Here is a 26324-nt window from a genome sequence, read left to right as displayed (position 1 = left end):
ATGGTCAAGTCCTGGGAGAGCTAGTTGTATTATTTGTTGTCCAGTTTCTGTGTAATGGGAAAATGCAGAGCTTATGTCAAGTCCTGGCTAGAGTAGTCTGTGAGGTTGGACCATCTGAGCCAGCCATCTTGAAATTGTCCTGAGCAGTTTGTAGTCCAAAGCTGATCTTGGGTTGTGTATGTCAGCTTAGTGGCATTACCACAATCTGGGTGAAATCATCATTGTGGGTCTCCATCATCCTTTTGAAGACTTCAAAGGTTGCTATTAGGCATGGTCATGGTTCACTGCAGAAAACTTAAACATTTTAAATGTCATATGCAGCAGATCTCAAAGAAGTTAAAGGACCATAATTTTCTATGTACATCCACAGTACAAAAAACTTAATTCCTAGTTACCTGATAGAGACTCAAACCCAAAATCATGTACAGGAAGCTAGATAAAGCCTTTTACTAGAATTAGTACTCTATATGACCATTAACATCATGACAAAAAGTTTAATATATATATATAAATTTTATAAATTTTGAGATAATATTTATACCTTAAGAAAAGCTTTAAAGAGTCCAAATAAAACAAAAGGATTATGAGACTAGTAGCAATAGAATAGTTCCTTAATTTTGGTTTTTCTTCTGTCTCATATTAGGCGGCTTTTCTGACATGAGACAGAGATTTTGAATTTCCCTTTTAATAAGCATGCTTGAATTTAGAGAAGGAGGGAGCCATGCTCCCAACTTCAAATCCAGCCTTAATTTTTAATTGAAATGGGACTACAAAAAGACCATTTGCATTATGTGTCTGTAGAGAACAGTAGAAACAAACATTTGGGAAGATTTATGAAATTTTATCCCATTGGAAATGTGATATACCAATAAGTCAATTTACTCTTCTGGGGGAGACATTTTCTTTAGATGATTCATCCTTTTTCTCCAGATGTCTCATTTGTCCAGTGGTCTTTAAATTCCTTAGCTGAATGCCTCCATTCTCCTGGAAAGACAAAAACAAAACCCTGCCCCAACTCTAGCTTTGGGGAGTTTCCCTTTTGACAAGTTATACCTGATCAAATGAAAATCATTTGTTATTCTTCTCAGTTAGTTTAGATTAGGCCACACTGTTAGTTTAGTTTAGATTAGTTTAGATTAGATGAACTATTATTTCTTCTGATCAAGAGGTCTCTCTTGTTCAAATCTAATCCTTATCAATTTTGATGATATCCATAGCTTTTCTTCTCCTGTAGAAACAAAAGCAAAACCTCTCCCCCAATGTATTGCATATCCTGGTTTCCATTCTGAGGTCAGCACATCTTTAAAGTATACAGGCTGATTTAATTCAGTAGTTTTTTTTTTTCTATTATCCAATGTCTCTCCACAGCTGCCATTCCTTTCTCATTAGCATTGAGAAAATTTAAAGTTATTAAAGCATTATGCAATCTATCTTTGTGAGGAGTCTTTATTACCCCTTTCTGTTTATTAAGCATATCTTTTAGAGTTTGATTAGGTCTTTCTATAACTGCTTGCCCTGTAGGATTGTGTGGTATACCTGTAATATGCTTTATGTTGTAATGTGCAAAAAAAAAAAAAAAAACCTTTTATTTTAGTAGAGACATAAACTGGAACATTGTCAGTCTTAATTTGTACAAGTATCCCCATGATGGCCATAACTTCTAACAGATGGATGATTACAGAATCAGCCTTTTCAGAACTCAAAGCAGTTGCTCATTGAAATCCTTAATATGAATCTATGGTATGATATACATATTTTAATTTTCTAATCTCTGCAAAATTAAACACATCCATTTGCCAAATTTCATTCATTTGAGTACCCGTTGGGTTACTTCCTGCAGGTAGTGGAATTTGGTTATACAAGAAACAAGTAGGACATTTTCTTATAATTTTCTTGGTTTGTTGCCAAGTGATGGAAAATCTCTGTTCAAACCTTTGATGTTGATATGGTCTTTTTAATGAAATCCTGAGGCTTCTAGTACCAATAGTTGATCAATTTCATCATTACCTTGTGCGAGAGGGCCTGATAGAGCCATATGGGATCTAATATGTTTTATATATAAGGGATGATTTCTATTTCTGATTATTTCTTGTAACTGAATAAATAACAAAATCAATTCTGTATCATCTGTAATAAATTCAGCAGTTTCATTATGTAAAACAACTCTGCATACCGAGAGTTCATAACCATATTAAGAGGTCCTGGAAAATCTAATAATACTATGAGAATAGCATATAATTCTGACTTTTGAACAGAATCATAAGGGCTTTAAGCCACTTTATTCAAATTTCCTGATTTATAACCTGCCTCTCCTGATCTGTTTGCATCAGTATAGAATGTAGGGGTTCCAGAAATCAGTGTTTCCCATACAATGTGAGGAAGAATCCAATTAGTTCTCTTTATAAACTGAAGTCTCTTGCTTTGGAGATATTTGTTGTTAATCTCTCCCCAAAAAAATCACTTAAAGCTCTTTGCCAATGTTCATTTTCTGCCCATAAAGGGGAAATTTCAGCATTAGTAAAAGGTCTATAATTTCTGCTAGGTCTATTCCTGATAATTGATGAAGTCTTAATTTTCCTTTTAGAATCAACTCAGAAACCTTTTCTACATACGTCTTTAACTTTGTTTACTCTGTTTGTGTGGTAAAAATATCCATTCTAAGGCATTATCTTGCCCCTGTAGGGCAATGCAAAGAAAGTAAAATAACCAGATGGCAATCAAGCTCTGGATCCAAACGATCCACATAGATCTGTAATTTCTTTTCCACCAAAGCCAGTTCTCTCTCAGCATCAGCTGATGGTTTTCTTGGACTATTTAAGTCCTTGTCACCTTTTAAGGGTTTAAATAAATTACTCAGTTCTTGAGTTGTTAATCCAATTGTGGGTCATAGACAGTTAATGTCTCCCAGAAAATTTTGAAAGTCATTAAGAGTCAGCAATTGATCTCTTTTGTACCTTTTAGGGTTGAATTTTTTGTAGACCTATTTTATATCCTAGGTAATTCATAAAATCTCCTCTTTGTATTTTTTCAGAAACAATTTGTAATCCCCAATAAGGCAAAATTTTCTTTACTTCTTCAAACATTTTCTCTAAAGTATCTACATTTGAATCAGCTAGTAAGATATCATCCATATATTAGGAAATAATATATTGAGGAAACTGTATATGAATTATTCCCAACAGCTGTCTTACAAAATATTGGCACAGAGTACGGATGTTTAACATCCCTTGTGGGAGAATTTTCCATTGATATCTCTTAGCAGGCTGAGAATTATTGTAAGTTGGCATTGTGAAGGCAAATTTTTCCTTATCTTGTTCTTGCAAAGGTAAATTAAAAAAAAACAGTCTTTTAAATCAATCATTATAATAGACCATCCTTTAGGTAATAGAGAAGGTAAGGGAGTTCCAGGCTGTAAAGAGTTCATCAACTGAATCACCTTATTAACAGCTCTTAGATCTGTTGCCATTCTTCATTTCTCAGATTTCTTTTTAATAACAATACAGGAGAATTCCAAAGACTGACTGATTCTACAATATGCTGAGCATTTAACTGCTCCTGTACCAACTGTTCTAAGGCCTGTAATTTTTCTGATGTCAAAGGCCATTGTTCCACCAGACAGACTGGTCAGTCAACCATTTTAAAGGTAGGACTGTTGGTGCCTTTGAAAGATCAGCAGCTGTTGTGCCCTGTTTGTGTTGGGCACCAGATGATGCATATATCAAATTAATCTTATCAATAAAAAAATCGGGAGTCAAATATTGGGGTAAGAACCTAAAGATTAGAGAACTGGGAGCAGCCACCAGCTGCTTCCCACCTCTACCGTTCCTCCATCCAAAAGGGCAGAGGTCCTCTCTCTACCCACCTTATCACTTCCTGTCTCCTCTCTATACAGACCTCCAGACCTCTATGGTTAACTAGTAGCTGGCTCCGCCCTCTGACTCCAAGCAAGCTTTATTTGTCACAACACAAACAGAATATCACACAACACAGGTTCCTGCAAAGCTATGACAGGCAGCCTCCAGGACCTGCCTCAACACTGTGGCCAGCTTCTCTTCCATTTGTCTTCTGTCTTACTTGTGACTGGGTACCAGGCACATTGAGAGCCAGTCCTGGGCGGGCATATGTAAGAAGTGAAAGTCCAAGTGCCTTCTGCAGCCCCAGTGAGAAACCACAGTTCTGTAGCAATTGAAATGCTATTAAGTGTATAAAAAACTATTTCTAAAGGATTGAGGTGAAATCAAGGACACACACACACACACACCCTGCCCCAGGTTAGGCCTCTGGCTTTGTGCCTGCCCCCATTGCTCCGCTGCCTTTACTCTGTGTCTTATTACCTGCTGTTAATGTCTGTCTCTCCTAGAAGACTATGCTCCATGAGAGTAAGGGCCATATCTGCAGCCTAGAGCCCCACCTTGTAGCCTACTAGGAACCTGCTCAATAAGGATTCATTGGGTGTACATTTCAAATGTTCTTACAAATAGAATTTTCCAGTAAAAATACTTCATCATTTCTTATTGAAGTTTTCTGTCATTAGAAATATTTTCAATACTTTTGGAAATTAGATTAGTTAGTATTTTTTTGTCTTGTTACTTTGTATTTAGACACAGTCGTCCTTTTGTTGTTTATTATACTGAATTTGTAGTTCTCATTCCTGATTAAAAGATCCTAGCCTGGAGACCTTCTTAGCCTTGACCTTGAGGAACTGAGAGCTAGTTGATGCATTGGATAAATATGGCAATAATGGAGGTTCAGTTATTAGAAGATGGATCTAAGCATTGGGTAGCAACACAGTCTTCCCCCTACCCTCACTGTCCTTTGTACTAGCTCTGAAACCAATCATTTCTGAGTCAGCATGTAAACTACAGTATACTACACACAATCCATAGTTGTGCAGGGAGTAGTTTTTATCTCATGAGAGAAGGAAAGTTAGATGATGTAAAGTCATGTCGATCAAGGATAGGAACTGGTGTGTGTGTGTGTGTGTGTGTGTGTGTGTGTGTGTGTGTGTGTGTGTGCATGTGTGTGTGTGTGTACATATTTGTGTATACATGTGTATAGCAGATCTCTTCTACTGGCTCACAATGATGGGTATCCTCCTGTGAACACTAGGACTTCTGTATAATCTATCTGAATTTAAATTTAGCCAAGTATAATCCCTTAATCTTACAAACCAGCCACCAAGAAACTTTACATGAGATGAATATGAAGCTTCTTGTTTTTTAAAAAATACATTTCTTTAAGATTTTACTTGTTTGTTTGTTTGCTTTTTGAGACAGGGTTTCTCTGTGTGTAGCCCTGGCTGTCCTAGAATTTACTCTGTAGACCAGGCTGGCTTCAAATTCATGGAGATCCACCTGCCTCTGCCTCCCAAGTGCTAGGGTTAAAGGCATGCACCACCACTGCGCGGCTAAGATTTATTTTTATCTTTTTATTTATGTGTTGTGTGTGGCTATATGTGTGAGAGTGTAGGGGCCAATGTAGGCATGTGCTTTTAACATCACTCCAGCTCCAGGCATATTTTTTTCAATACATTGATAATGTCGCATTTTGTTATGTTGCTCTAAATATAAAATATGGCATTAGGCCTGCTTGGTTTATTTTTCTTAAGAACACAAATACAATAAAAGTATTCCAATATTTAGACTAACCTCTAAATCTAGACAGTTTTAAGGATTTCCTGACTCTTTGGGTGATGGCTTCATGAAGTTCCCGTACCTCTCCCAGTGGAAGTGAATGGGAGCTATTTAACATAAAGGAAGGGCCAGCAGTTGGCTAGTAAAAAATAATTATTGCCTATCTCAAAAACAGCTTGGGGAGGAAAAGGTTTTATCTCAGTTTACAGCTCTTCGGTCACACTCCATCCCTGAGAAAAGTCAGGGCAGGAACCTGGAGGCAGGAACTGAGGCAGAGGCCATGAAGGAGTGACAGTTACTGGCTTGCTCCTCATGGCTTGCTCAACCTGCTTTCTTACAGAACCCAGGACCAGCAGCCCAGGGATGGCATCATGCACTGTGCACCATGCACCATACTGCCCACCCCCCCATCAATCATCTATCAAGAAAATGCACTGCAGACTTGCCCATGGGCTGACCTGGTGGGCCCTTTTCTCAGCTGAGGTTCCCTCTTCCCAAATGTGTCAAGTTGACAGAGCGCCAGGCAGCATACTGCCTAAAAGCAAACACGAGTTTATCAGCAGAGGACAGCTGAGTGTGGAGGTGCCCTCGTTGCCTAAACTGGCAAGCTGGTTTAATCCAGCTTTGCAAAACCCAAGCATTTAGCATTGAGGAAAGTCACATCTTGGACCACATTTACCAAAAGATCGTATATCCAAGGCAGAAATGCTGGTGTGAATAACAGGCTTGGACACTCTGTAAATCCACGAAATTACTTTTCTTTTACCCCATGTAAATATTACTGGAGTGCCAGTCAATTTTCGTGTAGTGTTATCCCCTTTTCCCTGGCTCCGTTCATCCAAACGTGCCAAATAGTTGTCAACTATTTATACCGTAGCCTATTACAACCACATGTAATGCTCAGGTAGAGAAGGATGTTTTTCTTCGGCTCTCACACAGCTCATGCTAAAAGGCAACTTCTGAGTCCCTTACATCCTCCTAGTTCCTTCACCTGAAAAAGTGCAGGCTCTCTGAAGTAGTTTGATATTTATGGAATTTGCATTTTCTGGATCATTTATGCAACACTATGCTGGTAAGTGTTGATGAAGGGGATGCACAGCGCAGATATTCACATCTCAGCTCATTTATCTGTAGGCCAAAGACGAGCTTTAAGGCCCAGAAGAACCCACTGCAGTCATTACAGCTGGGAGGAGAGTACCATCCATTGTGACAGGCAGGAGCAAGAGTGCCACCCAGGCCTCGCAGAAGCCTTTCTGACTGCCTAACTTACACTGACAGGGAAGGAACTGGGTCCCCACAGTCCCTCAGTAAGCCTCCACCTGCTAGGCTTATTTAAATGAAGTCCAAGTTGAGCAAACCCGAATGCTCAACCCAACCGTCACCAATTTGCAGGTCTGCTTAGGTGTGTTTGCTGTTCTCCTCCTTCAGCTGACCAGGAGGGTGCTCCCATTGGATCTGACGGGGACTGTAGGTTCACATTCCATCCACTAGGTGAGTTATCAGAATACAGGCTATGTAACCTCTTGGTTTTTTTACACCTGGAAAATTATACTTCCTCATTCGATTGTTGAGAGAGAAGGGAATGACTGGTGTACACAGTGACTGGCCCATCTCTGGAGCTCCCACTAAACAATAACACTTGCTTTGGTTGGTTTGCTTGTTAGGTGTGTTTTGTCTGTGTGGTGTTGGTGGCAGTGGTGGCTCTTGTTTTGTCTGTTCCTCACAAGCCACTTGCGTTAACCCTCCTCTGAGAGCAAATGCCAGGGCTGCAGTAGCCCGACCTACTTCTCAGAGCCAGCATCAGTACTTCCCACATTGGAGGCGAGGGTGGAGGCGAGGGTGGAGGCGAGGGTGGAGGTGAGGGTGGAGGCAGCAGGTCGCTCCCTGGTGGACATTTGGCACTGCAGACACATTCAGGTGTGATAACCTGGAGGGTGGAGTCGTTGCTCCTGCCTTCTAGCGGGTAGAGTCCAGAGATGCTGCTAAGCATCCCATAGTGCATGGGACAGTCTTCCCACACTTAAAGATTTATCCAGTTCCAAATGGTAACACTGCTGAGACTCTGACCCACATCGGCACAACCAGTTCTAGAGACAGGGAAGTCACAGCAACCATCAAAATATCCAGCATAAACATTAAACTATCCATGAAGAAAAATAAGTATAAATAGCAGAGCCATCACACAGGCTGCCTGCTAAGTGGGTCTGGGTGGGGGTTCTGGGTTGTTTGTAGCAGTACCTCCATCCTTGCTTTAATCTTATAAGGCATGATGAAACCAATACTCTACATCACCTGTCTGGAACCTTCAGTGCCTTAAATCTTCTATTCATGGACTAAACATCTGGCTATAGGTGTGTATACATCTAGGGGCTGACAGACCGGACACTTAAAATATAGTGCACTCTATACATTGGTGTATATAAGGATGTTTATTATGTATACACTTCAGTGCATAAAACTATTATAAAAAAAAATCTGTGACAAAATCCAAACAAAGTCAGACTAAAGTTACCTTTCTTCAGAGACAGCACCATACAAACTACCAGTACAAACCATTTTAGACTATCCTTGGACCCTTCTGTGTTTATGGACCGCTGAAACACACTGATGAGACCGAGCTGACATCGGTGATCACATTTTTCTTCCCAACCTGACACCTTTTTTTTTTTGGACTGTGAGTTTAAAAATCAAAACCTCAGGGCTTTTTAAAATAATTTATTTATTTTATGTGTATTGGTGTTTTGCCTACATGTATGTGTTTGAGGGTGCCAGATCCCCTGGAAATGGAGTTACAGACAGTTGTGAGCTGCCATGTGGGAGCTGGGCATTGAATCCAGGTCCTCTGGAAGACCAGCCAATATTCTTAACCACGGAGTCATCTTTCCAACCCCCAAATCTCAGATTTTTAAAACTCACCACAACTAATTCAGAAATTCTGGTCTCCTTTTAGCTCATGAGGGAGATCATCCTATTCTGATATCTGTCAGGTTCTCAATTGAAAATAATATTTTCAAAAGCCAAAAGCCAGATCAGTGATATCTGAGGTGGAAGCAGGTAGGAAAGAGAAGCCTGGGGGAAGGGATGAGCTGTGAGAACAGTCAGAGTTCCTCTGCCTCCTACAATGTTTTGAATAATGAAAATATAGTTTTCATATCTGTATGTAAAAATATGCCTCCAAACCCTTAACTTGGTTTATTTTTATATTGTTTAATTAGCATAAAACTTTTGAAAATCATCCACAGGACAGTCTATATCTGTAAGGATTATAGATAGCATTTGAACCATTGAGAACTTACCTGTTCTGCTGAATTTAAAAAAAAAAAAAAGTGAAACCAGGGGCTGAGGCTGGAGGATCAAAGGTCAAAACCATCCTGAGACATCTAGTGAGTTCTGGACCACCCTGGGCTACACAGCAAGATTGAGCAAGTGAGCAAAAGAGAGACAGACAGAGAGACAGACAGAGGGGGAATCAGTTGATTGACACTGGGGTCTTCCTCTATCTTTGTATAACTTACCTTTTTTTTTTTTTCTCAGACAAGATCTCACGATGTAGCTCAAGCTGTCCTGGAACTCACTGTGAAAACCAGGCTGGCCTTGAACTCACAGAGATCCACCTGATTCTGCCTCCAGAGTGCTGGGATTAAAGGTATGCACCACCATGCCCAGCTTACAATTTATCTTTTGAGACAGGGTCTCTCACTGAACCGGAAACTCATTGATTCAGCCAGGCTAGCCTGGCCAGTGAGCCCCAGCCTGTCTCCAGCCCACCCTCGCCCTGCCCTGGGGTTACAGAGGCATGCCTGGCACCTGGCCTTTAGGTACAGGGGATGCAAACTCCGGCCCTCAGGCTTGTGTGGCAGTCACTCTCCTAACCAAGCCATCTCCTCAGCCCTAAGATAGTGTATTTCAGAGGATTTGACAGCATAGGCGAGTCTGTGTTACGGAAGTCATGTTTGAAGGCGGGCAAGGCAGTAACAAAAACACTCAGCCTCTGCTTTGGGCTTCGTCTCATAGGAAATGAAAGGGTTTAAGGCTGAGTACAAAAAGAATTTTGAACTGAAGTTCTTGACGTTCTCTCACAGAAGTTGGTGTCTCTAAATTCCCAGAAACTGGAATCAGCAAGTTCTGGGGAAGCCAGAGCATGGCCTCAGCAAAGGCTGAGAAGGACTGGCAGAAATCCACAGGCTGCAAAGCACAGCTTTGCCTGGCTGGGCAAGAGAAACCTTGAAGGAGGTGAGTGTCCCAGTTTAAAATGAACAGTGAATTTTAAAATCTGATCAACCTAGTAAACGTCGAAATTAATAAAATTTCATTTTAATGTAAATGCGTGAGCTATAGACACATAATGAGTCTTAAGGAAACCGGCAACCGGCACCGGCGGGGTATTTCTACCCTCCGAGTGAGAGAGAGTGAAGAGGGCACGCCCCGATCTGTCAAAGGCAAACACGCAGAAGTCTCAGTCTGGGAAAGCAGAGTGTTCATGCGGGCTGCTGTCGCTTGTCCAGCTCAAGACTTCATGTACTGCAGACACAGTTCCTGCCCTGAGCAATAACAGGCTGGTGGAAGCGGAGACCTAGCTCCACGACCGGAAGCACCGACGCCTCTATAGCTGTGATCATTTCTTGTATGCACGTTCCTACTTCCATCTTGTATTCACCCAACTCAGGGTGTAACAGCTGCTGGCATTGAAAATGTCTTTCTTCAGGAAAAGCTGAGGCTTCGATAAGTCTTTATAGGTGTGGAAGAGCCGGAAGTCCTTCCGCTCCAACTCCTTCAGGAGGCTGTACCAGAACCGCACCACGCTGCTCTCGCTGCCGCTGACCTCAAAGCCAGGCCAGTGGAGATGAATCTCAAAGATGAGCTGGCCGATCTGTTCAAGGACATCTTCCAGAATGAGATTTTCTAGTACTTTCCATTCCGCACTTTCCAAATCTGCCTTGAGAATATCAATCTGTAACAAAGCAACAAAATGGGAGTCTCAGATTTGGTCACTCACTATGTCACCTCCATATCATATCATACCATACCATATCATCATATCATACCATATCATACCATACCATATTATTGCTGGCTGGGGGGCCAGCCTCCAGACAGCTCAGGGTTCAATGGGAAATCCAGAGCCAGTGTGTACAATACTATGACTTTTCTATCTGAGGGAGTTAGGGAAAAAGACACTCACACACCCTCTTGATGGTTTTCTTCTTTATTCTTTTCTGTTCTTCTCCCTTCTACTATATACTTTTTTCTACAGCTTAAATACCCCAACAAAATCTTTCAGACAGTACAGGAGTCACAATGTGGTCACATTCCATTTTTCAGGTGAGTGATTATAATGAATACAGGTAAAAACATGTTTTTCATCTCCCTTACATGATTAAAAACAGAGTCATCTCGATAACCCACATACATTATTACATCTAAGTAACTCATTACACATTAACAGAACATAAGCAAGCAAGGACCATTTTTTTTTCCTCAGCCAAATCTTTTGTTGGCAGGCTGCATATTGTGGTTACAAAGAAAGAATCAATCATTTTATTATTTATCTTGAAAAGGAATCTTATAAGGAATCTTAAAGGAAACACAAACCTAAACTTTTATACATAAAAACAGTCAGCTGTACTCTGAATCTTCAGGGTACATGCCCATTCATCAGTAGTTTCTTATATCAGGAGATTGAAGGCAGGGATGGGCACAAGGAATCATCACCTTTGATCATCAACCAGACCTAGCAAGGAAAGTACGTCAGCTAGCAACAGTTGGGCTGCTTTGTATTTTCGACCCTAGCCTGATGAATCTATAACTCAGCTACATGTCCTTGTGAACTTCAGATTGTCTCCTGGGGTTAGTCATCTTAAAACTATTATCAAAGTATCTGATCTCACCTGAAGTTATTTCAAAGCTTTGTTTCAGCTGATAGTGCACACTAAAACCTGTGACTGGGTCTTTCAACATCAAGATTAAAGAAATTTGAGCCAACCTGCCTCCTGGGACTCAACCATTTTCCTTAATCATTAACCTCAACTGCAATCTATGCAGCTCCTTAGGTAAAACTCATAGGCCCTGGCTGTGTGACATTTCCTTGTATTTATTTTTATTCATCAAAAATCTGTATAGACTATCATTATTATTATCAATTAGGCCATACAGCTTAGGGAGGAATCATCTTCATAATGATCCACGGATAAAAATGCCCAGTAGAATGGGATGTTTCCATGAGATAAACACACTACATTACAGGCAGTGGGGATCTCCCCACACCCATTCACACCATGCCAGATACCAGAGAAAGATGGTAAGCAGCAGCAAACCTGTAAAGGCACAGCAGAGGCAAAAGACATTCCAGAGTCTGTGGTCTCAGGGTCTTGCCTCTGAGATTAACCCATTAGAGTTTCCTCCTGGTGGGCTGACATCTTGAACTTCAATTGCCACCAGCTGCTCCTCTAATATGGCCACCAGCACCATATCATATCATCATATCATACCATACCATACCATATCATATCATCATTATATCATACCATATCATATCATAATATCATATTATATCATCATATCACATATCATACCATATCATCATATCATGTCATACCATATCATCTCATATATACTTTATCATATCATCATATCATACCATATCATATCTTTCTCTAAAGGCAGCAGAATTTTTAAATTTTTAGAGTTAGAAGTCATTTCCAAGTGTCCACTTTAAAAATTTTTATTAAATATTTTTCACGCAATATATTTTGATCATATTCTTTCTTCTCCCTTAATTCCTCCAAGATTCTCCCCATCTTTCTACTAAAGACCAAAAAAAACAAAAACAAAAACAAAATAAATAAATAAACATTGCATGTTTTCTCCTATATATTGGTGCTAGCCTTTATGTTTTAAATATGTGTTTCAATCTGAATAACCAAGTAGCCATCTATGACATAAATTTCGAATCTGACTTCATACTGTTAATGAATACAAACAACGAAATGCCAGGCAGACATTACAATGGACCCTCTTGCTTTCTGCCCAATGCCAGCTGATGTTTAAGGAAGAAAAGCCAGAGCACATTCATCATAGAGCCCCATTCCCTACAGTCTTTCCTCACAATCTGCATGCTGCTCCAAGGAGCCCAGCCATGTTCTGATAGCATGGTGGTCACACAGAGGGAAGGACAGAGAGCCGTGCCTATAAAATCTTTCTCACAAATGTCACCCCTGGAATCTTCATTAGGATTTGAAGCCTAAGAAAGAAATTTTGGGTTTCTAAGTACTGGAATAATCATTTCATGATTTTCTTTTAAAACTATATCCCAGTATAGCGTTCTAAAACAAAACAAACAACAAGCTGTGAAACATATCCTATTTATTAAATGAGGTTTGCTTCCTAGACAAGATGGAATAAAGGATAATAAGATGGGAGAGATTATTTTGCAATAAAGTTATGAGAGTCAGCTTCTTTCTTCTGGCTTTGCACAAAATCTGTTGGAATAATAGAATCCCCAACGCCTGAAAGAAACAAAAGCAGGGTAGGTGTGGCTCCATGGCAGAGGCTTTCCCAGCAAGCATGAGGCCCCTAGTTTCTATGTCCAGCACCATAAAAAAAGCTACCAAGTCACTAATATGTTCCTGACCCAAGCTAAGTAATTCCCTTTGCAATGTCCATTTCATTACAGGCCAGCACTAATGAAGGGTAATCCTGTTGGTGATTGCAGTGGTTGGAATGAGAATGGCCCCACAGGCTCAGATTTGAATGCTTGCTCACCAGGAAGTGGCACTACTTGAGATAGATTAGGAGGTGTGGCCTTGTTGGAGGAAGTGTGTCACTGGGGGTGGGCTTTGAGGGTTCGAAAGCCCAAACCAGGCCCAGTGTCTCTCTCTTCCTGCTGCCTGCCTATCTAGAAGTAGAACTCTCAGCTCCTCTTCCAGCACCATGTCTGCCTGTGTCATCATGCTTCCTGCCTTGATGAGAATAGAAATTGTAAGCAAGTCCCATTTAAATGCTTTCCTTTATAAGAGTATTGGTGGTCATGATGTCTCTTCAGAGCGATAGAACACTGACTAAGACAGTGACCTTAATTACCATTTGTGAAAACAGACTCAGTGAGTAACCCACTCCAATCACACAGCTGGGAAGGCAGAAGTAAAATATGAACAGTCTGTGTGTCATATCATGCCTCTGTGTGTGTGTGTGTGTGTGTGTGTGTGTGTGTGTGTGTGTGTGTGTGTGTCTTGTGTGTCTGTGTATGCATGTCTATAAACATGTGTGGAAGCCAGAGGTCAGTATCTGGTATCTCTGCATCTTATTATTTTTTTCTCTATCTTATTATTTTTTAAGATGGGGTCTTTTGCTAAACCTAGAGTTCATGTTTGGGGCTAACCTGGCTGGTTCAGAAATCATCCCATCTGCACCCCAGGGATTGTAGATGCCACCACATCCAGCATTTATATGGGTGCTGGGGGGTCTCAACTCAGGTCCTCATGATTGCACAGAGGCACATCACCAATTGAGCCATCTCTCCAGCTTCCCATATGTTCTTAATCATGAAAGAGTATTATAATGGTGATATTTTATTTGTGCTGAAATATGACATTTTATTTGTATGTTAATAAACAAAGTTTGTCTGGAGATCAGAGGTCATAGCCAGCCATAAACAGAAGTCAGGTGGTGGTAGCATATGCCTTTAATTGGATCACATGGCAGACAGAGTCTCTCTCTGTGTTCAAGGACACAGCCAAATGTGGTGACACACACCTTTAATCCCAGTACCAACCATAGAGACCTGGAGGTCTGTATCGACAGGCAGTGATGAGGAAGTGAGGTGGCTGGGTTAAGAGCCAATGAGAAGGCAGAACAGGAAGGCAATAACGGCACAGGTTAGACAGGAAGAGGCTCTTTTGGGAAGCTACGGTGACGTGGTGAGCTAAGGTTAGTTGGTGGCTATCACTCTGATTTCTAGGGCTTTCACCCCTGTATTTGGCTCTGTGTTTCTTATTTAATAAGACTGTTTAGAAATTCATCTGCATATTACCCTTCCAGTAAGCCACAAAAGGAAAAAGCAACAGCATTCCAAGATGCTTTGGCCTTAGAAAATCAAGCGCTGTTGGGAGAGAGAATGTGGGTCAGTGAGGTACTTGAATCAGTATCATTGAATTTTCAGAGTACTTTTGAAAATGGGTAATTTCACCCCAAGGAAATTTGACAGCATCAGGCACAGTGAATACTGGAAAGGAAGGAAACATTCAAAGGAACAAAGACTGGAGTCCCAGGCACTTCGACCCCCCAGGAAGCTGCTGGCCAGAGTCCCTAAGATCTGGCTCTGCAGAAGTGAGGCTGTCTTTGCAGGTTATCAACATGGATGGACAACACCAAGTCCAGTCCTGCCCACTTTTTGCTGTCTGTGCTGTCTGTTTGTTAAGTTTTCTGGATGCTGTTAGCATACGAGAGGCCTTGGAGGCATCCTTGAGTGATTTCAGAGTTGCATGCAGGAGAAGGTGCATAAACACCACATATAATTGCTCCAAGAAAGTAGGCTTTGCCTGATGTCCCAAGACCTGCAACACACGCTTGCCACTCTTGACTGGATGTCCTGGGACCAAGAACGGAGAGACCTCAGGAAAGTCAGTGTCTGCAAACTGGCTGGGAGTCAGTGGTTTCAAAACAAACGGAAGAGGTGAGAAACAACATTTTTCTTCAAGAGTAACTGAGTGAAGACAGGTTTCATGGGAATATGGGCTAGGCTAAATTAATTCTCATGAAATGGACCCAAGGGAATTACCTCCCTCCATTCTACTTCCCAGCTGCTTTGGCACGCCTCTAGCTTTGTTTAATCTTGGCAGTTTTAGGCATAATCCTCCTGGATTAAGGGTAATTAAGCTGTCAAAAGAAATATTTAATCAAAATTTCACAAAATGTCCTAATTGGTAGAGAATACACCCAAAATTCAAAGAGCAACATGTGCTGTATTGAGTCACACAGCCAAGAGTTTCTTAGGTTCCTTACAGACTTATTTCCCCCACAGACTTAGGTTTTCTGTGAGTGTGGATATGATGAATAACATAAATAAATCAAAACGTGAAAAGGACAAGGTAGGGTTGGGATGTAGCTCAATAGAGTAGATTGCTTAGTAAACACGAGGAGGAAAACAAAACAAGACAAAACCAAACAAACAAGAAAGTCAGGAGTGGAGGGATGGGAGGCAGCATATAGTTCATTAGCTTATGGACCTAAAAACTCTACACAGAGGAAGATATCATATTTTCCAGGCATATTATAGAGTTGTATTTACATGTGTATGGGTGTTTTGTCTGCATGTATGTATGTGCACCACATGCATGCCTGGTGCCCACAGAGGTCAGCAGAGAGAATTAGAACCCCTGGAACTGGAGGTATAGATGGTTGTGAACAGGAATGCTGGGAACCAAACCTGGGTCCTCTGCAAGGGCAGCAAGTGCTTTTAACTGCTGAGTAATCATGCTATCCCCCACCTCAACATATTTTAAATAAATTATCAATCAGAATTTATAAGCAACCAGAACAGAACCAAATAAAGCTATGTCATAGCAAATACATGCTTGCTTTAGAAATGCAGTTTTTATTCACGTGATGAAAATATCTTCTAAAAAGCAAACAGCATGCTAAATATGACAACACCTCCACCTTCTTCACCCCAGTGACCGAGAGACCCTGCTCTGATGAGCACCATACAGGCTGGTCTTTGCCGCTCAGCCTTCCAGTGGTGTGGCACACAGTCGCCTGCAAGCTCTTCCCTGCCTCCCGACCTGAGAGCACAGACTGCCACAACGCAGTGAATAAAACAAAATTTTCTCTCCCATTATGCATTTCCTTTTGCTTGCCTTTCAGAATGTCCCATTACCATGAACTATTTTGCAAATGTAATTTTCATTATTACTGCATAATGCAGACAATATTATTGTTATTATAAAGTACTAAAGATTTCTGGGTAAGATATGCCACATTTAAGATTCTAAAACCAGCTTGTAACAATAACGGCACCTCAAATCATGCAAATGATTATATTGGGATAATCAAGTGCCAAGCCTAATATAGTTGGCTTAAATCATGTTTCTTGTGAAAAACAAGTAAGTGATGATGTCTAGTAAACTCTGGAATAAGTAAAGACATATTTTTGGTAGGAGGGTCTCAAAGATGGTAGAAGAAGCAATCTGTCCAGTACAATTTCAAAGGTATTGAAGAGGTTCTAGCATCAGATATTATCCCCTTTCCTTACACCTCAAATATCCAACTTTTCACACAACTTTCAGAAGAAATGAGAATTAATTTTAACTGGATTGAGATGTGATACCTTCTGGCAGCATCCTCACTAAGGGTACAAGTCTATCGCTGTGTTGATCCAGCCAGATCTGCAGGATGATATAAAGGAGAAGAAGGGAGCTAGGCATGCAAGTGAGCTTTCTAGGCTGCCGTAGTGAAGAACAACAGATCGAGTGACCTAAAACCCAAGGTTTGTCATCTCACCGGTACAGCATCTCAAAGTCCATGTTTCTCCCTAAAGGAGGAACTGTCCCTACCTCTCTCTAGGCTTGGCAATTGGGGCATTGGTGGCGTCTGCATCAACTGGTCTCTGCTGGCACCTTCTCATGGTATTCTCTGTGTGTCTCAGTGTCTGTGTCCAAAATTTCCCTTTTCATAGAGGCATCAGCCTTTTTGGATTAGAGCCCAGCAAGCTCTCTTATGACTTCATTTTAGGTAATACATCTGCAACGACCATATTTCCAAACAACGCCACATTCTGAAGTGCTGGAGAAGCAGAATTTAACACATAAAATTGCTCAAGGCGGCCATTGCAACAGGGTTTTTGCAAGACAGTCTGTACCCAGGAGCCACTGTGTAGACAGCAGGTCCTGTTAAAGCCAGCCAAAGGTAGCAACTATCCAAGGCAATTATGACTATCACTCTGCCAGTCACTACATCAGCCAACACTGGCAGCTTCATCCTTGCTAAATACCCAAGCCAGGCAAATCAACAAATCCTGAAAGCCAACCAAAATCACCATGGAAACACGCCCATATTTCATTCTTTGGTTCTTTCTGCCATGCAGGCAAGTACAACCTGTTTGGGGCACTTTCCCACACCCCCATATGGATACCTCCCTGTCCCTCTGAAACCCTCTCAGGCTCACAGCACCCTTTCATCTATAGGTCTTCATCTAAGCCTATTTTTTAACAAGGCTCCCAGCAGGATGAGTAGATTTTGCTCATGCTGGCTACCTTTGAAGAGGGCAATAATGGGAGCTACACCTTTCAAGTAAAAACCTAGTCTGGATGTCAAAATTTCACTGCATTCAGTCGGTCAAAATAAACCACAAAGCCAACTCAGATTCTAGAAATGACAATAGATTCTAGCCACAGAGGGAAGAAGGTACAAGCACAGAGAGGGTGGAGGGGACTTGTTCATGGCCATCTTTACAGACGATTGGCCCCAGTGGATGAAAAGCTATTGTACTTCATGCAAATCCATAAATGAGCTACAATATTGTCATAGACGAGCAATACTCAGGAAGAATGAACAGGAAAGCTTTCATTCATCAGAATACCATGATGACCAATCCTGGTGTTCAGTTTGACACACCTGGAAAGGACTATTGGCGTGTCTGCGGGATATTTTCTGGATTACTATTGATGTGGGATGCCCAGTCCACTGTAGGCAGTACCATCCCTGTGCATGTGGGTCTGAGCTATGTATCTACTTTAGTTCCTGCCCCCAGCTCCTTCCCTGACTTCCTTCAATGATGGTATATAACCTGTAACCCAAATAAACCCTCTCCTTCCCAAAATTTCTCTTGGTCACTGTTTATCTCAGTAACAGACAAGCAAACTAGGACAATTATAATTAAAGAAGTACCATTAATTATATGTGGCATTTGCTCATAGAATTAGCTTTTCTTGGACATTAACAGAGAACCTGGGATATCCAATGGATTAGGATAACTAATAAAAAAAACATTGAGGCTAGACATGGTGACACACTGCTACATCCTCTCCCCCAGTACTCTAAAGGCTGAGGCACGAAGATTGGAGGCTTGATTACACAGCCTATGCTACATTAGCAAGACCCTATTTCAATTTAAAAGAAAGAAGAAAACCTAAGAAGGGCAGCCAAAGCATGTTTTTGTTTTTTTAAGTGGTTAATTTTTGTATTTCACAAGTGAAATGTTGGAAGGGCTATTTGACAAACTGCAGTATTAACTGCCAATGCCACAGACATTTTCAATAAGAAGAAAAGCCTCCCCTGGTGGCCCTTTTAATGTAGGCCAAGTGTCCTATTGCACAACAAATGGTCATAGATTTGAGAACATCATACTTGAAGGAGTAAAATGTTATCTTTAAATTACCATTTACTTGATAAACAACACCATACAAACATTTTAATGGCTATTGCAACCATAAGTGATCTGTAGAATGAAACCTGCAGATCTACCTCCAGGAGCCAGTGAAACAATATGCCTGCCAATCAGTGTTCTTCTCTGGGACTTCTTTGATCTCAGCTTTACAGGGTACAGTAGAGAGTGGGGAAAGGACACAGGGGAGTGTGGCTGTGCATGCTGAGTTACCGTTGGGACAGTGGTCATATGATCCCAATCAAGATGATCTTGTAGAAAAATTAAATTGTCCTAAATTGTGACACAAGGGAAGGAATATTAAACATGAATAATTTATTAGTCTAAACACTGTTTAGTAAGTGCCAGCAGTGGGCTTTGGGCATACACAGTGATGGGGCTGGTACAGGAAAATCAGATAAAATTAAAAAACAACTGAGAGTTAGGAATATATGTAAATGTTGGAGAATGTGCTGAGGCCATGAGAGAAAGGCCTTTCATAAGCACTCAGAGATGTTCTACCACAGCTACCAGCTTCTGGCCACTAGACACCAAGTTGAGAGCACTTCTTGAGCAGATATTATTACATTTCTGCTTTGATAAGGCTTTGTTATATGTATATTAGGAATACAAGTCTGATTTAGTAAAAATTTCAATAAATTTTCAGAGATACTTCCATTAAATGAAGTTAAAAGTGCAATTCACGCTATGTGTTGAAGCGGCAAGTAGAAGCCACTCTGGCTTTGTCTTAAGTACTTCAGACATAACTTTAAGCCAGCAGCACGGATCCCTCCAACAATTTGGAGGCTGCAAACATGCTCACATCCAAGTCATCAAACCATCTTACTCCAGCTTGCCAAGAACTCTGATAGTTAGATATATCTTTCAAGAAGGAATGTTTCTCCCTAAATGCATGGTTGCAAGTAGGATCTACTGAGCATGAGACAGATAAGTAAGTGTAGACTTTGGCCAATTTTCACGTCCTAAATTGTGGCATACGGGGAAAGGATATTAAACATGAAGAATTCATCAGTCTAAACACCATTCAGTAAGTTTGAGGTAGGTTAAATATTAGCATTTTGTTTTTACAAATTAAAACTCAAGCAATTGTCATATCACAGCCGACAGGAGTCCTGTCATGGTCAGGAATGACATGGCCTCTGATCTTCAAATTAATCTTCAGATACATAAATTATGCGACAGTTCATAAATACCCATGAAAAACAAATGACACACTGTACAGACAGTTTTATTGTCAACTAGACACAAACTAGAGTCATCTGAGAGAAGGGAAGTCAGTTAAGGAAATTCTTCTATAAGAAGTGACTGTAGTCAAGCCTGTAGGGCATTTTCTTAATCAATGATTGATAAGGAGGGCCCAGCCCATTGTGGGTGGTGCCATCCAAGACTGTTGGTTCTACATTATGTAAGAAAGCAGGCTGAACAAGCCATGGAGAGCAAGTCAGTAAGCAACACCCCTCCACGGCCTCCGCATCATCTCCTGCCTCCAGGTTCCTGCCCTGTTGGAGTTCCTATCCTGACTTCTTTCAATGATGAACAGTGAAATGGAAGTGTAAGCCAAATAATCTTGCTTCGGTCACGGTGTTTCATCACAGCAATAGAAATCTAAAGAAAGACACTCACTAATTACAGGAATTCTACTCTGGAATATTTTTAAATTCTAAAATCAATCCTATGATGAGTTCTATCCATTTTAGTATAATCTATTTGTTTGTTTATCTGCAAATCCTCATTGCAGATTTGTTTACGTGTAATTGAACCGTAAAATTACAAATGAACACAGTACTATGTTGCTCTTCTGCCTTTATGGTGGGCAAGTAGGATGACCACTGGCTTTGAGGCACAGTGCTGTGCACTATCTACTATATGGAGCCAAGATCTTAAAATGGTGCATGGATCCAAATGAGGGGAGCATTGTACAAGTCAGAATGAAGTGCACAGTAGCATCAGCAGAGGTATCAGCAGAGGCCATTAACCCCAGTCTGCCCCAGTAAAGTCTGTGAACATCTCACCCACTACGACCACAAGGAAACTCAAATTTGTATTTCATTGACACAACACCTATAGAAGTAAACACCAAATATTTTAATAGAAATAAATTTTTTACCTATCATACAAATTACTGTAATTGCAATTATCTTAGTTCACCATTATTACTTAAAGTTATTTACCAGACTTCATCTTGATATAGCTTCCTGGGTGAGTCCTGTCAATCATTTATTTCATTATTTTCCTTAGGATGGGAGTGTAGCTCAAGGCCAGAGCACTTGTTTACCATGTGTGAGACCATAGGCTTGATCGTCAACATCACAAAAAAAAAAAAAAAAAAAAAAAACCCTACAGAAATCCTTTTACTTAAGCAAATTCAAAGAGTAAAGGTGTAGATCCACATGCTATATGACAAGAATACCCAAAACCACGAGTCAAAGAAGCAAAGAGCCAGGTATAGTAGTTGTAATTCCAGCACTAAGGAATTTGAGGCAGGGGGATTAATGTAAGTCCAAGACTGCCCTGAAATATATGAGTTCCAGCCTAGCCTGGGATACACAGTAAGAACCTACTGTAACAGACTAATAAAACAAACAAAAATTAAAAAGAAAGAAAAGGAAAAAAGTATGGTGGGTAGGTGGGCAAAAGCCAAAGAATTTTACTCGAATGTCCCTAAAGTTGAGTGTGGAAGTAAAAAGATCCTACATTCAGCATGTTTACATACATTATATGAATTTGCAATTTTCATAAACGTCAAAATGAAATGCTGTGTGTAGAACAAATGAGAATGCCTAAGTACCATGTCACCTGTGCACAAGGCCAAAGAGAGCCGTGAGTCTCAGCAACAAAGGACAGAACCTAGTCCTCTGGTCGGCTGAACAAAGGTTGGTGTGCAGGCTAGTTTTGTTTGTTTGTCAGTTTGATACAAGTTTGGTCAGCTGTGAAGAGGAAACTTCAACTGAGAAAATGCCTCCATCAGATTGGCCTGTAGCAAGTCTATGGTGCATTTTCTTGATTAATGGTAGACATGGGAAAACCTAGCCCAACTGTAGGTGGTGCCGCCCCTGGGTAGGGGGTCTCAGGTTGGGTAAGAAAGCAAACGGAGCAAGCCAGGGGGAGCAAGCCCGGGGGAGCAAGCCAGGAAGCAGTGTTCCCCCATGGTCCCTGCTTCAGCTTCTGCCTTGGCTTCCCTTCATGATCAAAGAATGTAAGCCAAATAAACCCTTCCCTACCCCACGTTGTTTGGGTCATTTGTATTTATCACAGTAACAGAAAGCACACTGGGGCACTTGGTATTATAGAAACCCATTATAAACTATGATTTTTAATTGTGTGCATGATGTATATGTATGTGAGTGTACGCCACATGCACACATGTGGAGGTTTGTGGAGTTGGTACTCTCCCTCCACTCTTATGTTGGTCCCAGGAATTAAACTCAGGTCGCCAGCCTTGCCTGACCAAAACCTTTCCCTGCTGAGCCATCTTCCACCCCACAAAACTATTCTTATTACAGAAGCTGCAATGGCATCCTGAGTCTGTACAGGAACTCTTGTGCTTCTGGTTGGCACATGACCTGCTTTTTAATATGTGAAATGAATACAGACATTTGAGAAAGCTTGTCCAGAACTATTGGATTTACAAAAATGATGCAGAAGTGAACACAATAGTCCATCGACATGGATAGCCCATTCACATCTTCAATAGTGAGAGCCACCCTAACATTGAAGAGCCTGCGAGAAATGGTAGCTATGCAACACCCTTTAAACACCGGTGTATGTTAGCATAACAGGCTGCCCCCCTTCAGCATACACACGTTGCGTGTCCAAAAGGGCAAGTACCTCCCAAGTAAACTTACTATGAGAGTTGAGACAGCTTTAAGGCCATTCAAATTAAAGTTTTCTGGAATTTTCTGTGCCCTTTCTCCTTGTGTTTGAATAATGGACTTTCTTTCCAACTTGTGGTCTTGGACTTCTGTCTTATGAAACACAAAAGAAATAAACACAGTGGAGGGTGGATCAAGTAAGAGCAGCATGCAAAGGTATAATCACAGCGAAGGAAAGTCAAAACACTGAAACTGTCCAAACTTGGGCTGGGGCGGTGGCTCAGCAGTTACAAGCAGCGGCTGCTCTTCCGAAGGACCCAAGTCCAGTTTCTGACATCCACATGGCAGTTCAGCCTTCTGTAACTCAAGGTTGGGGCAAGCTGATGCCTTCTTCTGGCCCTCTGTGAACACCAGGCACAAACATGGTGCACTTACATCGAAGCAGGCAAAACAGCCACACACATAAAATAAAAATAAAGACATTTCATTTTTAAAAATAAAACTTGCATGTCAATTGTTGGCCCCACCACTGCCCTTTGAGAAAAACCTCTCTCCACGTGCGTTTGTTCACAGTAGCAGCGCACACAACGAAAACCAAAGAAGACAAGAAACAGAGGAAGGAGGAAGAGCCAGTAGCTTGCTAGCAACAAGGGATGCTACCCATGAGGAGGGTCCTGAGGAGTGAAAACGTGGTTTCCAGAAGCCTCTGTCTCATTGGGCCACAGTAGGGAGCTGCTCCTTTTAATCTTTACTTTAGCCGTGTGGTGATTCCCAGAAACTAATGCTTTTGCCCCACCCCCTTTTAAAGCAGGCTGGCCTCAGACTCTCTATGTGGCCAGTGGGGGTGACCTTGTTCTGATCCTCCTGCCTCCACTTCCAGAATGCTGCCATAAGCAAGCACCACCATGCCAGGGTTTGCACTGCTGGAGATCGAACCCAGGGCTCCGTGCATATAAGGCAAGCACTACCAACCGTGCTAGTAGGAGCAGCGACCTCTCCAGTCCTTGCTTACGTCCCTATTTGCTCCTCTGCTGAGGCCACCTCGGGGACTTCCGTGGACATGGTGCCCTTCTGCACACAAGACATGGGGGAATGACACAACGGCCAGGGGCCATTCAGCCCATTCTCCAGTGTCTCAGGGTCACCTTCTAAGGTGTATGTATATACACTGTGCTGGCTGGTTTTATGTCAACTTGGCACAAGCTAAAGTCATCACAGAGGAGGGAGCCTCAATTGAAAAAAAAAAAATGTCTCCATAAGATCAGGCTGTAGGCAAGCCTGTAGGACATTTTCTGGATTAGTGATTGATGGGGAGGGCCCAGTCCATTGTGGATGGTGCCATCGCTGGGCTGGGGGTCCTGGGTTCTCTAAAGAAGCAGGCTGAGCAAGCCATGAAGAACAAGCCTGTAAGCAGCACCCTCCATGACCTCTGCATCAGCTCCTGCCTCCAGGTTCCTGCCCGTTTTGAGTTCCTGTCTTGACTACCTTCACGGATAAGCAGTCCTATGGAATTGGAAGTCAGTTAAACTCTTCTCTCCTAAAGTTGCTTTGGTCGTGGTGTTTCATCATAGTAAAGATAACCCTAACTAAGACACACACTTTGCATTGGTCTGCCAGGGCTTCTATGAAAATCCCCCTGGCTAGGTGGCTCTAAGAGCAGAAACATGTCTTCACAGCCCCAGGGTGATGGTGTCAGGAGGGCCAGTTTCTCCTAAGGCCCCTCTGGTTGGCTTACAGATAGCTGCCCTACCACACTGCTTTTTCTCCCTGGGTGGGCTCCCAGCAGCTCTTGCTTTTCTTATAAAGAAGCCAGTCATATTGGATCGGCTCCTTTCACCCTTAAGACTTCATTTAAACCTTTCACCTCCTTTAAAGGCCTATGTTCTAATGCACTGGGAATTTAGGGCTTCAATCTATAAATGTAGAGAAAGACATAATTTTAGCCCTAGTATATAAAGTACATATTCTTTGAAATGCTTATCTAGAGGCAACCATTCCCTTCACAAATATGTCAAATATACTCTTGTTTCTGATTTAGTAACTGTTTCTCCTCCATTGTTAATGGCCATCTCTGATTCTAGGTAGTACACATTCAAGCCACCAAACTGATTGAAAGTGAGTAGCAGAGACTGTGGGAGATGTTAATTTCAACCTCATATGATTTCTAGAATGAGGCCTTGACACTCCCTTCAACAAGAGGTTAGTGTCAGGTTCTGCTCCCCATGGTGAGTTTCCCCTACAGCCTGTGCATTCATGGACCACACAACCCAAACACACACACACACACACACACACACACACACACACACACACACACACACACACACGTGTCCTAAACTTGCTCTGTGCTCTGCAGTCACTTCCTTGAAAGCCTAAACAAGAGACTCTTCACCTCATTTTCACTGAGCCCTACAAATCATGTAGCTGGCACCCTTGAATCCTGCTTACCTTAAGACCGGATGGGTTCCCTATGTCTTGCTGTAGCCCTGCCAGGGCCACAGAAGGGCAATGCAGCTTCTACCTCGCTCATTCACACCTTCAATCTTAGAAGCGACCACATGCACAGTGTCTGTCCTTCAGGTTGTCATGTTCTAAGAAAGTCCAAATGACTGAGCCTAGCAGAGAAGCCATTTGAAGAGAGAGACCTGCTTCAAATGAAGTCAGACTCCCGACTTCCAGGCACAAGAGAGACCCTGAGCCAGAACCATCCAGCAGAGTCCTTCCCAAACTTTAGCCCTCATGAGTGATGAGTTAATAAAATGATCAGTTCTTAAAGTCTGTAAGCTCCCTCACTTAGGCCATAATCAATAACTAGAACAGATCCAAATGCTATTGACAGACGTCTTTTTGAAACTTGATGGTATTGGCACATCAAATTCTATGTATTTCAAAGCTACAATTTCTAGAAATTATTAGATATTTTACAAAATTATTAAATAATAAATTATAATCACTTAAAAAATGAAAACTCAAATAAGTAAAAGAAAAGAATTTTTAAAAACAACTTTTCAAGATCTTAAAAAACTGTCTCCTGAAGGATCAACACACACAGTAAAGAGTACAACCTAAGTGAGCATGACTGAAACTCGATTTTATAGAGAGCTGGAGTTAATGCTTTACCTCTGTTTTGACTTCTGCTGTGCCTGGACTGGACCCAGGGCCCCCCATGTTGGGCGATGCTGTTCTCTTGCAGTCCACCTCCAGCCTCAAATGTGCTTCCTAATGTGACAGATTCTGAATGGATTTCCACATGAGTGAATTTCCATCTAAAATGTTTTCTCCGGCTAAGCCTCTGAGTCTCCCTTACGAAGCAGACTGAAGTGATGAGGGTTATGATAGCCGTCAGTGGGTGAGATACTCACACACCCCCTCATGAGGGCCGTTCCCTTTCATTTCTTTCTTTTTTTAAAAAAAAAAATATTTTATTTATTTACTATGTATACAACGTTCTGCCTGCAGGCTAGAAGAGGGCACCAGATCTCATTATAGATGATTGTGAGC

At 41.5% G+C, this 26324-nt stretch overlaps 1 protein-coding gene across 14 annotated transcripts in view; it reads right to left on the bottom strand.

The window, feature by feature from the left end:
• Nucleotides 1-8047: 8047 nt before the first annotated feature.
• Mettl24 (methyltransferase like 24) overlaps nucleotides 8048-26324 on the bottom strand; it is a 169270-nt gene continuing 150993 nt past the window's right edge. For all 14 annotated transcript variants that reach the window (XM_052751465.1, XM_052751463.1, XM_052751467.1 and 11 more), the window contains one exon: nucleotides 8048-10584. In XM_052751465.1, the coding sequence (XP_052607425.1) occupies nucleotides 10270-10584 (315 nt within the window). In that variant the 3' untranslated portion in view covers nucleotides 8048-10269. The remainder of the gene's footprint in view (nucleotides 10585-26324) is intronic.

This window comes from Peromyscus californicus, unplaced genomic scaffold, assembly GCF_007827085.1.
Source record: "Peromyscus californicus insignis strain IS unplaced genomic scaffold, ASM782708v3 Scaffold_22__1_contigs__length_63687245, whole genome shotgun sequence".
Classification (NCBI taxonomy): Eukaryota; Metazoa; Chordata; class Mammalia; order Rodentia; family Cricetidae; genus Peromyscus; species Peromyscus californicus.
This window is presented reverse-complemented; position numbering and strand designations above follow the sequence as displayed.